General features: G+C 40.8%; 1 protein-coding gene across 1 annotated transcript in view; it reads right to left on the bottom strand.

The window, feature by feature from the left end:
• The window catches only part of Cdkl5 (cyclin dependent kinase like 5), a 166,983-nt gene that overhangs the window by 10,223 nt on the left and 142,394 nt on the right, over window positions 1-14,366 (bottom strand). Inside the window, exons 12-15 of the mRNA XM_047535091.1 lie at window positions 12,202-13,168; window positions 8,608-8,709; window positions 8,219-8,324; window positions 4,915-5,038 (exon numbers count right to left, since the gene is read on the bottom strand). Of these exons, the coding sequence (XP_047391047.1) occupies window positions 4,915-5,038; window positions 8,219-8,324; window positions 8,608-8,709; window positions 12,202-13,168 (1,299 nt within the window). The remainder of the gene's footprint in view (window positions 1-4,914; window positions 5,039-8,218; window positions 8,325-8,607; window positions 8,710-12,201; window positions 13,169-14,366) is intronic.

The following is a 14,366-nucleotide window of genomic DNA, read 5'->3' as shown; positions in this document are numbered from 1 at the left end:
TTAAAGATTCTTTAGATGCAGTGTAGTACTATAGGGGAAAACAATCTCAACATGAATGCAATTTTGGAAAGGGAACTGGCATTACTCTAAGAATATTAATTTTGGCAGGAAAGGAAAGGAAGGCTGAGACACCAGTCCTAGGAGGAGCAGGATTTTTCCTGGAAAGATAATCTTTCAGGATGAAAGGAAGAGGCTGAAGAAGGGAAGGTAATGAAAGAGGAGAAGGAGTGGGGAGGAAACAGCTCAGAGTCTGCAGTTAGGTGTTACAGAGTTGAGTCCCCAAAACATGGGGTAGACAGATCAAAGACCCTCTCTGTAAGGTCTCTTCAGAGGGTGCTGGGTAAATTACAGTCCATGCATGGTAGGAGGAATGAGGATGAAAACAGTTCTGAGCTGAAGCTGAGTAGGTGGTGGGGCTCAGATCTAGGCTGTGGAAGATCCCAGAGGCCAAAAGAAAAAAGGAAATAAATTACCCTTGAACTAGATGAAAGCCAGGATTGAAACATGAGTATGTTTGCATCACAAAAGACAGACTAAAGATGGTGAGGAAAAAAAAAAAAAAACAAATCCAGGGGGAAACTATACCAAATGTACATACCCAGAGAATTCACAGAGCAACAGAAAGGAGAAAAGCCAGAGAGAGAAAGAGAGAGAGGCAGGCAGATACAGGGAGAGCAGGAGGGACGGACAGAGAGCAGATGCCTAGAATACAGGCACTTGAAAAGCTGTATGGTGTACTAAGGATGAAAAAGGAGTCTTGAACATGGACAGGTGGTAATGAGTCAAACAGGCAAGAGTCTGGCTGGCCATTTCCCTCATCTGTGCATTGTGGTCCCTGTGATTCCACGGTACAGTCGGCAGTTTCATGCTAACTAGTGCAAAGAAGAGTGGCATAAATCTCAGGGATGGGGCTGGGGATATAGCTCAGTTGGTAGAGTGCTTGCCTTGCAAGCACAAGGCCCTGGGTTCAGTCCCCAGCACAGCAAAAAAAAAAAAAAAAAATTCTTAGGGATGGAAGCTTTGAGAAAGACCACCCCTCCAGGCACCTGACACATTATTGGGGGCAGCAGCTCCAGAAAGAACAGTGCATAGGTGTGTGTGTGTGTGTGTGTGTGTGTGTGTGTGTTGGGGGTGAACAAAAGGTACAAAGGCGACTTCCTTTACAGTCATGTGACTCCAATGTCATCTAACACAACAGCCATTTCCATAATCAGTCAAGGAGAAAGAGGAAATTCCAAAGGGAGGAATGAAAACCAAAACCCACTTAATCAAAGTCAGCCAACATTTACTAAGTACTTTTTATGTGCTAGGCCCTGTGTTAGGTGTCAGAGACACAGATCAATCAAAAAGGAGCCTGACCTCATTTAAGCTGCTCCCAGACTCACAGGGAAAGGGGATGGGATGGAGATCAGGCAGTGGGGTCAGCCATAAGGGCTTTAGTATAATCCTTCTGGGAGCAGTATGGAAGGTGAATTGAAGAGGTGAGAGGTATTACTCTGATTCTTTTCCTGCTTCCTCCCCTCCACTGGCAGTGTGAATAGGGTGGTCAGCTAATGTGTGAGAGGAGAGAGAGACGGTGAATGATTCTATAGGAGTAATTCTTTTTTTTTTTTTTTTTTTTTTGTTGCAGTGCTAGGGATTGAATCCAGGGCCTTGTGCTTGTAAGGCAAGCACTCTACCAACTGAGCTACATCCCCAGGCCCCAACAGGAGTAATTCTTAAAGCTAGGGTGATAAGCTATAATAGATATAATATATCCATAACTTTATATGAAAAAAAAGTCTGGGATTATGCAAGTATATTAACAGCGATTCTTCACTTAAATAGTGGGATTTCAAATTAATTTAATTTACCGTTTAAAGTGTCATTTAACCAAATTTTGATGGCAGTCTTTCTAAACATATTTATATAATTCATCTTTTTAAACACCTATTTTATAAACAGACATTCTAAGTAGATATCTATGATGTGCATAATTTTATCACTGGGGGCCTGCAAAAAGACACCTGCTTTTCTCCATACCTACTGTTCTTGATGCTTCTTCTTCTGCACACTGCATTTTTGTCCTGACAACCTCAGTGCCAACTGCTAGAACTAGGCATAAAAGACAAATAAACAAGCTCCAAGCAAGGGTATAGGTGTCATTCTATTAGTAAAGATTAGTAAAGATGATGAATCTGGCTGCAGGAACTCTCTTTTTCTTGTCCTGAGATATCCTGGCTCATCTCTCAGTTCTTAAGTGAGTTTGAGTCAGCTGAGATGGCCAGAATAGCAGTTCTGGGTATTATACCACAACAGCTATCTGTTGTTTCGAAAATATGACATAGTAGCTTCATTTTTTTCATTGCAGGCCATGTGTACACTGCACAAATATTCTCTTCCCCAAAGAAATTTAAAGTACTATTATCCAGGAGAAACAGACTGCCCTTAGATTACATGATAATTTAGGAACAGCAATTCGTAAGTTGCCCTAACAAGGCTCTTTTATGTTTTTATAAGTTAGTAAATGTCCATTTCTCTCAAATATAAAGAATATGGTAAATCAAATACAGATCTTTTTCAGGAAAAAAAAGTCAGGATGAATCAAGTTTAATTAATGACTGGACCAAATAAGATATATGAAGGAGATGTGTCGTATCAGCATCATCAGGAGGGGTCAGGGTGGAGCAGGGAACAAAAGTAGAAAGCCAATTTACTGCTGCAATGCTGAAACCCTCTCAAGCGTCAAAACAGCAATATCAGAGCAAGGAGGACTCAATGAAGACTTGGCTAGAGTTCAGTGTTCCAATTGTGTCCCTGATTCTCTTAAAATAACTGATTTCAGGTTTCTACATATATCCATATCTAAAGTTCTACTCAAATGGATTATCAAAAAGACAGAAATAAGGAGCTGGAGGAGTAGCGCAGTGGTAGAGCGTGTACTCAGCATATGCCAGGTCCTGGGTTCATCCTAGCACCAAACCAAACCAAACCAAACCAAACCAAACCAAACCAAACCAAACCAAACCACCTCCTAAAAAACAAAAACCAGAAAAAAGACAGCAATGATATGTTACTGAATATCACACATTTGGATTTAAATTTTTTAAATATTTTTCTTTAGTTGTAGATGGACACAACATCTGTATTCTATTTATTTTTATGTGGTGCTGAGGATGGAAAGCAGTACCTCACACGTGCTAGGCAAGTACTCTATCACTGAGCTACAACCCCAGCCCCTGAATTTAATTTTGATCTGACTTACCTAACTTTCACATGACCATGGTAATCTGCAACTTATTCTTTTTTTTTTTTTTTTTTTTTTTGGCACCTGGATTGAACCCCAGGGGGGGCTTTACCACTGAGCTACATCCTCAGCCCTTTTTACTTATTTTTTTTTTTTAATTTTAGGACAGGGTCTTGCTAAGTTTCTTAGGGCCTCGCTAAGTTGCTGAGGTTGGTTTTGAACTTGTGATGCTCCTATCCCAGCCTCCCAAGTTGCTAGGATTATAGGTGTGTGCCACCATGTCCAACAACTGATTCTCTTAAATCGTTACCACTTCCTTGACCAAAAAAACCCCAATCCTGGGCTGGGGATATAGCTCAGTTGGTAGAGTGTTTGCCTCGCATGCACAAGGCCCTGGGTTCAATCCCCAACAAAAAACAAAAACAAAAACAAACAACAACAACAACAACAAAAACCTAATTCCTTCCAACCCTGTTAATGTATTCTCTCACTTTATACATTATTTTCAGAGTTCATCAAAGCTACACCTGAGAATGGTCAACATTGGTACCTGTGCTCTTGGGTTAATGCACAGTGCATCTCCTCTACACACCAGGGAGCAAAAAACAGTCACAAAGAGGCAGAATGCACAAAGGTTTATTGGCAAAGTTAGGTGGAGGGGAAACAATAAGTCAGAGTAAAGCTATTATGATATTAAGCATAATAACCACAGTCACTAACATTAAGGAGCCTGTAAGGTGCCAGGCACTGTTCTAGGTAATTTTATGTGTTATCTCATTTAATTATCACACGAACCCTATGAGGTGAGGGAAGTCTTTTTTTTTTTTTAAACCCTGCAGTGCTGGGGATCGAACCCAGGGCCTTGTGCATGCTGAGCACTGTGCTCTTCCACTGAGCTATATCCCCAGCCTGGGAAGTGCCTATGCTTAGCCCTATCTTATAGATAAGGAAACTGAGGGGTAGATAAAGTTACAGGGTTAGAAGCTGACACCAATCAAGATATCTTATTTCAAGTTTAAGTTTTAGTCACTAATGTTAGGACTCTACTACATATGACACAAAAAGAAAAAGGATAAGAAAACCTGCTGCAACATTTGAACCTCTGACTACCATTATACTTTTAGGGTAGCATGGAGGGCTGTTCCCTTACTTCTTTTTATCATGAATGAATGGCACAAACGCAAAAACTACAAGCTTTGGAGTCAGAACCCATTTAGGTCTGAATTCAGGCTCCCTCCTCCATGCAACTGGCTGTCCAGCATCAGGTGAGCTCCCTGACTTCCAAGTTTCAATTTCTATAAAATGGGAGTAAGCCCTACTTAAATGGACAGTTGTGAGAATGGACTGAGACGATGCACATAAAGTGCAAAGCAAAGTGTCAGTATGGGTTTGATGTCAATAAAGGAAAACAACAAATACCATCATTCCATCACAAAGAATACAATGGAAGACTTATCAGATATTTATTGATGTATTAGTTAATGTATGAGAGTTTTTTCTTTTAAATGATATTTAATATAAAAGTTGAACTTAAAAAAAAAGATAATGACAAATTATGTCTTCCTTATCTAAAAATTTCTTGAGAGAGAAAGGCCTAGCAGGAGAAATAATGCTAAAGTTTGTCCAGAATTTCTTTGCATTCTCAAATCTACAATTTGAAAAAAGAAGAGCAAAAACAAAACACTCACCATGGATCAAATGCTGGTTGTCTTTTTGAGTGATTGGTTCCAGAACTGCTTTCAGATGGTAGGGAAGAAACTCTGGTTGACACATTATTTTCATGGAAAGAATTGTCTGGTCGTGGAGATGGCACTGAACGAAGAAAAAGTAAGCCACTGATGGACAGATGTACTCTTGGTCAAAGCAGTTCTCATGTCATTTTTTGCATTTTCATGGACATAAACAAGTTTAACTAAACAAACAGATGAGTAAAAGTCCTTTTGCAAAACTTTCATGTTTTCTGAGGTTGGAGGCATTGCAGGGAACATCCTCCCTACCTCACTGCTTACAACGCTAACCTGCAAGGGTCAGTTAACACCAGGCAATATGTACTTCAAAACAGAAACCTGATCTTTCAACTGATATAGGATATTTTAAAGTATGAATAATAGCCCCCAACCCACTGTTGTAACATTCTTTCAAGTTAAGGTTTTCTTATCATAGACCCAACTATGCAAAACCTAGTTCTTAGTCCAAAGTAATTTTAACAACATTTGTGTTGAAAAATACAAACTCCAGTTTAAGCCTCGCCATTTGGAAGGCAGTGTCATTCGTATATTTTTAAGCTAAATTACAAAGAAATTTGGTTAGTGCACAAAAATATTATTTTTCTCTACATTCTCATTTCAAGAATGAAACAGAAAAATAAACTGTAATGTAGGTAAGTAAATACTTTTCTACCTTTGGGGAGGGGGCAGTTACTAATTTTTTTCCATCAATTTCTAAGCTTGGTCATAAATCAAAATATACTGTAAATTTCTTTGTAAAAGTAATATATAGGATGTATATCAAGATAAGTGATACCACTTCACTTGACTCTTGACTAGTAGGAATAAAAATAAGAGGTATTCTGGAAACATCTGTCATTTAGTTGAACTTTTTCCTTTTATCTATTTCTGAACTTTTTTTTTTTTTGGTGGTACTAGTAATTGAACCTAGGACCTTAAAGTGCTCTACCACTAAGCTACATGCCTAGACCCTAATTTTATTTTGAGACACATGGAGAGGGGGGTGGTCTCCCTGAATTGCTAAGGCGATCCTCAAATTTGAGATCCTCCTGCCTCAGTTTCCTGAGTAGCTGGGATTCCAGGTGTATGCCACGGTGTCCAGTTATTTTTGATCTTTAATAAATTAAAATGTACTACATGCCAAACCCTGAAGTGAATTATGAGGTAGACAAATGAGATGTTTCTCTGATGTTAACCAATTTAATCCATTTGCCATCAAGATAAAACTGTTTCCATAAGTTAAGAACTAATTCATTAATTGAAAACTCCATTAATATTTTATATTAAAGTATCTTCTCTGGACATCTACAGAAATATCATGTGTATGATACATTTTGGAAATAAAACCACACTGATAGAAAAAAGTTTTTGCTCATGTGTACTATAAAATTTTGTTTTAATTAACTTTAATCAGAATTAAAAGTTTTATCCTATAAGATTCTAAAGTAATTGTGGTGTGTGTATGTGGGGGATGGTGGGGGAAGCATTAAAAGGCATATCCAATGCCTTACAATTTTTCCAAAGGTGGAACTGGGAGGGTAAAGAGTAGCCTAACCATTCAATACATATTTACTCTTGAATAACACTTCTGTGTATTTATTTAGCTTGGATTCCTAATTAAAATGACAAGTTAGTTCCCCATGTTCCCCACTGCCCCCAATTCTGGCCTCTTTCCAGCTGTCCTCCTAAAACAATAAAAACAGCAGGAAGTCAGGCATGGGAGCTCACTGCAGAAGGCTGTGGTGACTCTTAAAGGCTTTGCAAGGCAGAGCCTCCTATCTGTGGGCTTGCTGTTCATTTCTTCACCATGGGGTTTCAAGAGTTTCATAGTTACCACTCCTAGGGGTTTGCCTGCATCTGTCAATGTACCCTAAGTTCATATAACCCCAGAGGCACATTTCAGTCATCTGTTAAATATCACTTTTATATATATATACATATATTTAGTTGTAGGTGGACACAATACCTTTATTTTATTTTTATGTGGTGCTGAGGATTGAACCCAGGGCCTCACACATGGTAGGTGAGCGCTCTATCACTGAGCCACAACCCCAGTCCTAAATATCACATTTTTAAGACTGTGCAAATACACTTGAAATTTTTCTTTATTTCAATCAATAAATATTTATGAAACTGTACCTTGTCAGTGTGCTAATCAAAAGAAGAATAGATGAAGAGAAATCAGATTTTTTTTTTTTCAGTACTGGGGATTGAACCCAGGCCTCTCATACTCTAGGTGAGTGCTCTATCAATGAGCTACATCCCCAGTCCAAGAACTCAGCATCTCTGAGGGGCTTACAACCTTGTGAGAGAAATGCAGACAGAGAATGAGCACAATGTGGTCTGCATTGTATAAGAGGCTTAGACAAGGTACTGGGAGTAGGGAGTAGGACAAAGGAGTTAATACTTCATCTAGGGTGGGCAGGGAAGACCTCACACAAAGAGGACTGTAAAGAAAAAGACAGAAACAAGCTGCCAAGCAAGGGAAGAGGAGTGCATTTCAGGCCATTAAAGGGCATGGCCTATGTGAATCCCACAGGCTGGGTACCAAACAGACTTGGCAGTAAGGTGGGATGGGGGCAGATGCCGGGGACGGCAAGGGCCAGACCATGGACGATCTGGAATGACATCTTAGAGAATTCAAATTTCATCCTGATGCCAATGGAAAGTCATTGAGGGCCCTTCAACAGGTGAGAACTATGGTTTTGAGGTGGGGCGGTGGGGGGCAATGGGTTGCTTTACTCTATTTTCCCCCCATGGAGCACTATTACTAATCCTTGCTCTATAGGATTACTACATTTACTGGCAATTTCTCCTCCTAAGAATGTGAGTTCCATCAGGATGGAGGTCTTTAGCTATCTTGCCCACTGACATGTTTGTTCTAAGCTAGAATAGTACCAGGTACACAGGTGACATTCATGAGTATTTTATGACTTAATGGAATGCATGAGTGGTATGGTCAGAATGCAACTTCACATTCAGAAGGATCATTCCAGGGACTATTTTGATGGGAACCTTGGAGACAAGGAGGTTAGGAAACTACTACTTCAAAAGCCCAAGGCAGAAGCTAGGAGGACCTGAACGAAGACAGAGTGACCAGCGGCAGAGAACTGCTAGAGGTGACAGTGCAGACAAGAATGCTGTAAGTGTGAAGTCAGTTGGGGTGGGGAAATGTAGTGCAGGGCTTGGGCTAGAGATGGACGCCTCAGAGAGGAGAGGAGAGGAGAGGAGAGGAGGACCCTGGTTAATGCTGGGGGTGGCTTACCTCTATAAAAGCTGCCAACTCTTCTGGGGACAGGATCATTGTACAGATGTCTGTTTTCTTTGGGGGCTGTGCCATCATCAGAGTGTGGGTCATGATATGCTCCACCCTGAGGGAGGAAACGAGTTTACAGAAGTTAAACCACAGACTGATGACAGTACCACCTATGAGGTCAGAGTAGAGCCCAATCAATCTATAATTTACTCCACAATCTTTTTAAAAGAAAACTCAAGACAATACCGTGAGGAAAAGACTTCCTTTAGAAGCCAGTCTAACTTATGTGCGGGAGGCTGGGTATGAATAAAGTTTACCAGGTAGGCTACAATGATGTTGAGTGAACAATCTGTACAGACCATCTTATAGTAAAATGTAGTAACTCTGAGGAATCAGACCTCGGACTTTTGACGAGTGTGGAATGAAGAGGTGCCTTCTCTGGAGGACTCTTTAACAGAAGGTCTCGCCACAGTCATCTCTGGAGGCAGCTGTTCTCCAGGCTGGAAGTCAAATTCAAAAAGATTTATAAGAACATCCTATTCTTAGGGATAAAAATCATCATGGTCTTTATGTAGTAAACTGGGGACTGAATCCAGGGGTGCCGCACCACTGAGCTACATCCTCGGCCCTTTTTATTTTTTGAAACAGGGTCTTGCTAAGATGTCCAGGCTGGTTTTGAATTCGTAATCCTCCTGCCTCAGTCTCCCAAGTAGATGGAATCACAAATGTGTGATACTGCGCCCAGACTAGTACCTTAACCAGCTAAAATTAAAAAAAAAAAAAAAAAAAAAGTTGGCTAAAACATAAGTTGTCCCAGGCAAGAGTGAATCATCTGATGAATGTAAAATAAGCTGAACACATTTCAACAGATGGAAAGCGAAATTCTCATTAAAGTCAAGACAAGCAAGGAATAAATTAATCTGAAAATAGTTCAATTAATTATTAAAAACAAAAAAAAATCTGTCTAATATCTAGACGTCATGGTTCTGAGTAGCACTCTGGTTAGAGTCTATTAGTCAATCCAAAAGTCCTCTAGCTGATTTTAGGCTGAGTTCTCTAAAAGAACTGTCCAGAACCAAAATTATTTTTCAGAAAGGACTCATATAGCCAATTCAGATGAAAATAAATGCTTCTTGAATGAATCAAGGAATAAGTCCTCTTAATCATTTTTGTCTTAAAAGTCTCTAAATCCTATAGTCTCTGGGCTTTAAATTCTCTTCTCATCTCCAGGATAATAGCACTTAGGTTCTCTGCATTTCTCAGCCATAATCATGACAGTGCTCCTCTACAGAGAGGCTATTACTACCTAGCTTTCTCAAGAAAATGAGTCATAACCTCAGCACAGTACTTGGTCTACAACAGTGCCCAAGGGGGAAAAATTTCACATTTTCTACACCTCAGAAAAAACGATTAAGGAATGCAATTACCAAATCATTAGGAAGAGTTAGTTGCACCGTGTAGGTGTATATTAAGGCACAGAAAGAGTGTTAGCTCAAGTCTAGGTGAGATATAAAAAATGTTTTATTTAAAATATGATTCTGTTTTCCTGCTCCTCACTTTCTGGTGTATTTGGAGGATTCTGGGCAAGAATTTCCCCAGTGCTGTCTTTCTTTTTTCTGCTTTGTGACAAAATCTCATTTGATTTTTACCACCTGTGCTGTTGACAAGGGCCTCTAGAAAAGTATTTTAGAAAACAAATTATTTATGTCTAACCTAAACTCAGCAAGAGCCCCTAGTGCTTTTGAAGGTGGTCACAACACTTTGCATGAGAATGATTCCTGTGATTTACTCACAGCCTTCATTACCTTTTCAAGCCTTCTGCCACCTTTGCTCCTTTAAATGTGTACTTTCTTGCAGCTTGGCTCTGTACCTCCTGAACAGGACTTGAGTAACAGTTGGATCTGTACTTAGCCCACAGTAAGTGCTTATAATTAGCTTATGACCACCAAGTTCACAAAAATCCTTTCTCTGAATTCTCAGAGAGCCAGTCATTTGTCCTTTTTCCAAGTGAAACCATCTTTTCTTTTTCTTACTTCTCTGACTCTATGCTTAATGCCAGTACACTTTACCTGGTTTTGACCTCCGTCTCATGTTTACGGGCGGCTGCTGGGTCCTAGAGATTTTTCTAGGTTCTTGAGATTCTCTTTTCTCTATAGTAACTCCTCAGGGACTCCTCTGACCATTCCTGTAACTCCACTTACAGCCTCTGCAAACATGCCCTCCCCTCAGCTGGCCTTTCCAGCTTCTTAGCGCACATCTGGGCACCTGGAGACTGTCTCAGAATCCCAGTTCCATCTTGAACTAGTTGGGTAAACTCAGGCAAACTACTCAACTGTGAGATGAAGGGAGTGACTTAGGGGGCTTCAAAAATCCCCTTTCCCACTCTGAAAAGGAGCTCCTATGAAAGAAATCTTCAAGCTTCCCTTTCCCTACATTTGACCCTGCAACTTGAAAGTTCAGTTGTTTCTACTTCTGAGCAGTTATTAAGATCCACCTGCTTTCCCACTGGCATTCCCTCAATCCTGAACACACTCCTTATGTGTGCATGACTGCGAAAGTCACTCCAATTCTTGCACTTTCACCTCTAGGAACATGAAGTCAGTTGCAATCCCTGGAGCACACCATGTCATGTCAGGTCTCAATCACCCTCTGTCTCCTTGGAATGTTTTTTCTTCCCTTCTTTCAAGTCCCTTTCCTGCTGTTGCTGTCACTTTCACCCCCAAGTGAAATCCTCACCCTCCAGGAGAACTCTGCTCAGATGCTGCCTCCTTGGGGAGCCCCCCACTGCCCTGCCACACTGCTCCCTCTCCCGTTGGCCCACGTGTGTCTCTGGTACAGCAGCTGGAACTCGACCCCACAGCATGAGAATGACTGATCTACTGGCAAGTGTTCCCTGCCAGTCCCCATATTCTAAGAGGACAGAAACCCTGCCATTCTCATCTTTCTAACTAAGGCCTCGCATGGTGCCTGAGCATATATTCACTTTTCAGCCATTCACTACTTGTCTGTATCCTTACCCAGAGCAAGACTGTCCCTGAAGCCATTTCTGACTGCTGCTGCTCACAGTGATCTTTCCATGCTTTCAGTTCCTATTCCTAGCCAGTGCCATGTGAATGTAGGTCTTAATTCTTTCATTGTTAACATGTATAATTTAATCTTCCCTGGGAGAAGCTAGTTTCTCAAGGGCAAGAACTCTATTTGGGACTCTCTGGAATGCCTGAGAACACCCAGCACGGAGATAAGGTTCACTGTCGAAGTAACAGCTCCCGTCATCACAGGAACAGCAGGAATGACTAAAATTTGTTAGACACTCTGTGCCAGGCACGGGCACAGTGCTTTATACATGACATCGTGAAAGTATGATTTAAAAATGTGTTCTATTGTAAGAATGCTACTTCTTTAAGCAGGTTAGTCTCAGTTCTAGAGTCTGATGATCGACAAGATGGATGAAGCATTATGCTGAAAATATTGCCTGAAGATTTAGAAACAATTCAAAAAGACTGAAAATTAACATTTATCCTGGCCTGAAGTTAAAATTTATCTGTAGTTCTGAATAAATTAAAAACTTTTAAATTCAGTGAAGGTATTGAAGAAGGTCTTAGAAAAAAGGTTTGATTTAAGCAAATGTGGTTTGGAGAGATTAGAGAAAATACCCATGCATTCACAATGAATTTTGAGAAAACTAAAAGCTCACCCATATAGCTGATGAGTTCTGTCATAAATCAAAATAGGATTCTCTCAACAAAATATGCCAGAAGGGAACATTTAAGAAAAGAAACCAATTACTAAAAACAAACTTTTGCATTCTTTTGAGTACTCAACAGTTGATTTAAATAATATATTTTTTTAACAGAACAGTTCCATTCACTCTACCAAAGAAAGTATGGCCTCCTGCAGTAGGCGAAATCACAGACTGACCCTGAAAGCAATCCCTGTAACCCCTTCCCATCCGTGATGAGCCCACCATACTGGGTCAAGGTGCTGAGCTGTACCTGAGGTGATAAGAGTTGCAGGCTGTTGGCTCTGGCCGCCATCCCTTGCCCTATGCTCAAGCTTCCGTCCAAGCCTTTGGCTCTCACTTTGTCCCGGGTCACATACATGGAATGCCTGTGAGGACGTTGCTGAGAGGAGAAGGGGCTGGTATAGCCTAGCCCATAAGAGAAGGACTCATGAGGTGCAGACAGCGAATGGGAATGGCTGCTGTCCATGTGTTCAGGCAGCTTCAATTCCTCCATCGTTTTGGAATGCCTCGTTGTGGTTCTGCGTGAGTCCAGAGTGCCCTCATTTCGATTATTTCTCCCTGAAGGGCTGAGTAAAGTTCTTGTGTCACTGTGCCTGGTGGGGGTTGGGCTGGTGGGAGAGTTCAAGTCCAAGCAGCTGGATGGGAAGTACCTACTGGTACTGGTATCTGTGATTTGGGCCCTGGTTTCAGAAAGGTTGCTCACAGACTTGGAGTCACTCAATGCCCCATGGCTTTTGGCCTTGGTCCTGTAGGAGGGACTCCTGGAGGACTGGGGAATGGTGTCAATGTAGCTGTGCCGACTCTGCTTTTCACTGGGCTGCAGTGTCCCGGCTTTGCTCTGAGAACTTTCCATGAATGAATGCCGGTTCTGCTGAGATCTGCTGCTGGACTTGAGGTACTTTGTGCCTGGGCCTTCTGAAGGCTTCGGGTCAATATTAAAGTCAAACTCTGTCTTGGACTTGGCTTCTTTTGGACTGAGAAGATGTGGTATGTTGTTGTTGGTGAGATCTTTGCTGGCGGACCCAGGCTGGGTGCTTGCTTGGTAGGTTTTGGTGTGCATCGGACTAAGAGTAGCTCCAGCAAGGTTTCCATTCAGGAAGCTTTCGTTGGCAGGAAGGCCTTCGTCAGCCCGGGGCAGACCCACACTTAAGTTCTGAATGTCCTTGCTGTTGGATCTGTGGTGAGACTGTAAAGCAGCACCTTTGCTGGCTTGGTTTCTATGTTAAAAACAAAAGAGGTACATAGGTTTCCTTCAATAGCAGGCACACACAAAGTATCACATTAAAAAGAAAGAAAAATACCCACACACTTAAAACACCTCAGTGACTAAAAACATTAACTCTCTCAAACATGTGCCTACCAATAAGAAGGAACCTATCAATAAGAAGTCCCTCATACTAAGTCACTCTGCAACAAAGCACTAGTCCTGATGAAGTTATTAGGGTATCCTTAACTGCTTAACTAACTTGTCGTCAACACAGTTTCTAACTGATAATCTGATAAAAACATGTTTTCACTCTGTTGGCTGCTATAAGTGTTCATTATAGAATATCTGCTAAGGAGAACAGAGCTGAGATATAGAAAGACTCCCTATCTCTCTTTTATCGTTTGAATGTCAGAAGAGAACATTTAGATTTGAAGGTTACTATGTTCTTTGAACTTGATTTTTCTTTGTAAAACATAGCTTGCCTCAGAAATATGTACTCGTAGCACACAGACACCAATGTCTCTTGTCTTTAGCCTGTAGAGTCGAAGAATGAGAATTCCAGCAATGTACTCATTAAAAGAAAATGGCACTCTAAAGAGAAATGTAAACTGCCCAGTGAGGTTTGTTGGAAAAGATGATGATCAATGTTTATGTTTTGGAGAAGTGGCAATTACTTGGGGCTCTTTGGCTATCTCCTCGTACACTAAACAGGAGCACATCATTAACTGTTCAGACACCTCTGTGTTCACTCAACAAGAAGCCTATACCAGATCCTAGGAATCTGAAAGTGTTAACTGACTGCCAAAGGATACAATTTAGTACAACTATTAATCCAGAGGAGAACCTTAACCTCTATCTGAAAGCTGAAAGTAACACATAGCAAATTCAGTTTTATCTATTAAAGTAACTATTTTAAAGGACTAGATAGGGGCTTGTGATAGATTAGAATGTTTCAAAATGAATGAGTCACACAATTTCCTTTTTACTATGTATTCAGAAACTGTTGTAAATATCACTATTACTAAAGATGGTTTGATTTGGGAAAGTTTTGTTGCCATCACATGCTAATCAGAAGAAAAGCCTCCCCCCTTTTAAATCCAGAATGCTAACCTGTGAAACTGTGCCTTCTAATTTTCCCTGTAAGAATCTGCATGTTCAGGCATCAAATGTAAGGGCCCTTTTCCTATCATATTTTTCAGATGGTATTC

The sequence above is a fragment of the Sciurus carolinensis genome, chromosome X (assembly GCF_902686445.1).
Source record: "Sciurus carolinensis chromosome X, mSciCar1.2, whole genome shotgun sequence".
In the NCBI taxonomy this organism is placed as follows: domain Eukaryota; kingdom Metazoa; phylum Chordata; class Mammalia; order Rodentia; family Sciuridae; genus Sciurus; species Sciurus carolinensis.
The sequence above is the reverse complement of the archived record's forward strand: the minus strand, read 5'-3'. Positions and strand labels throughout refer to the sequence as shown.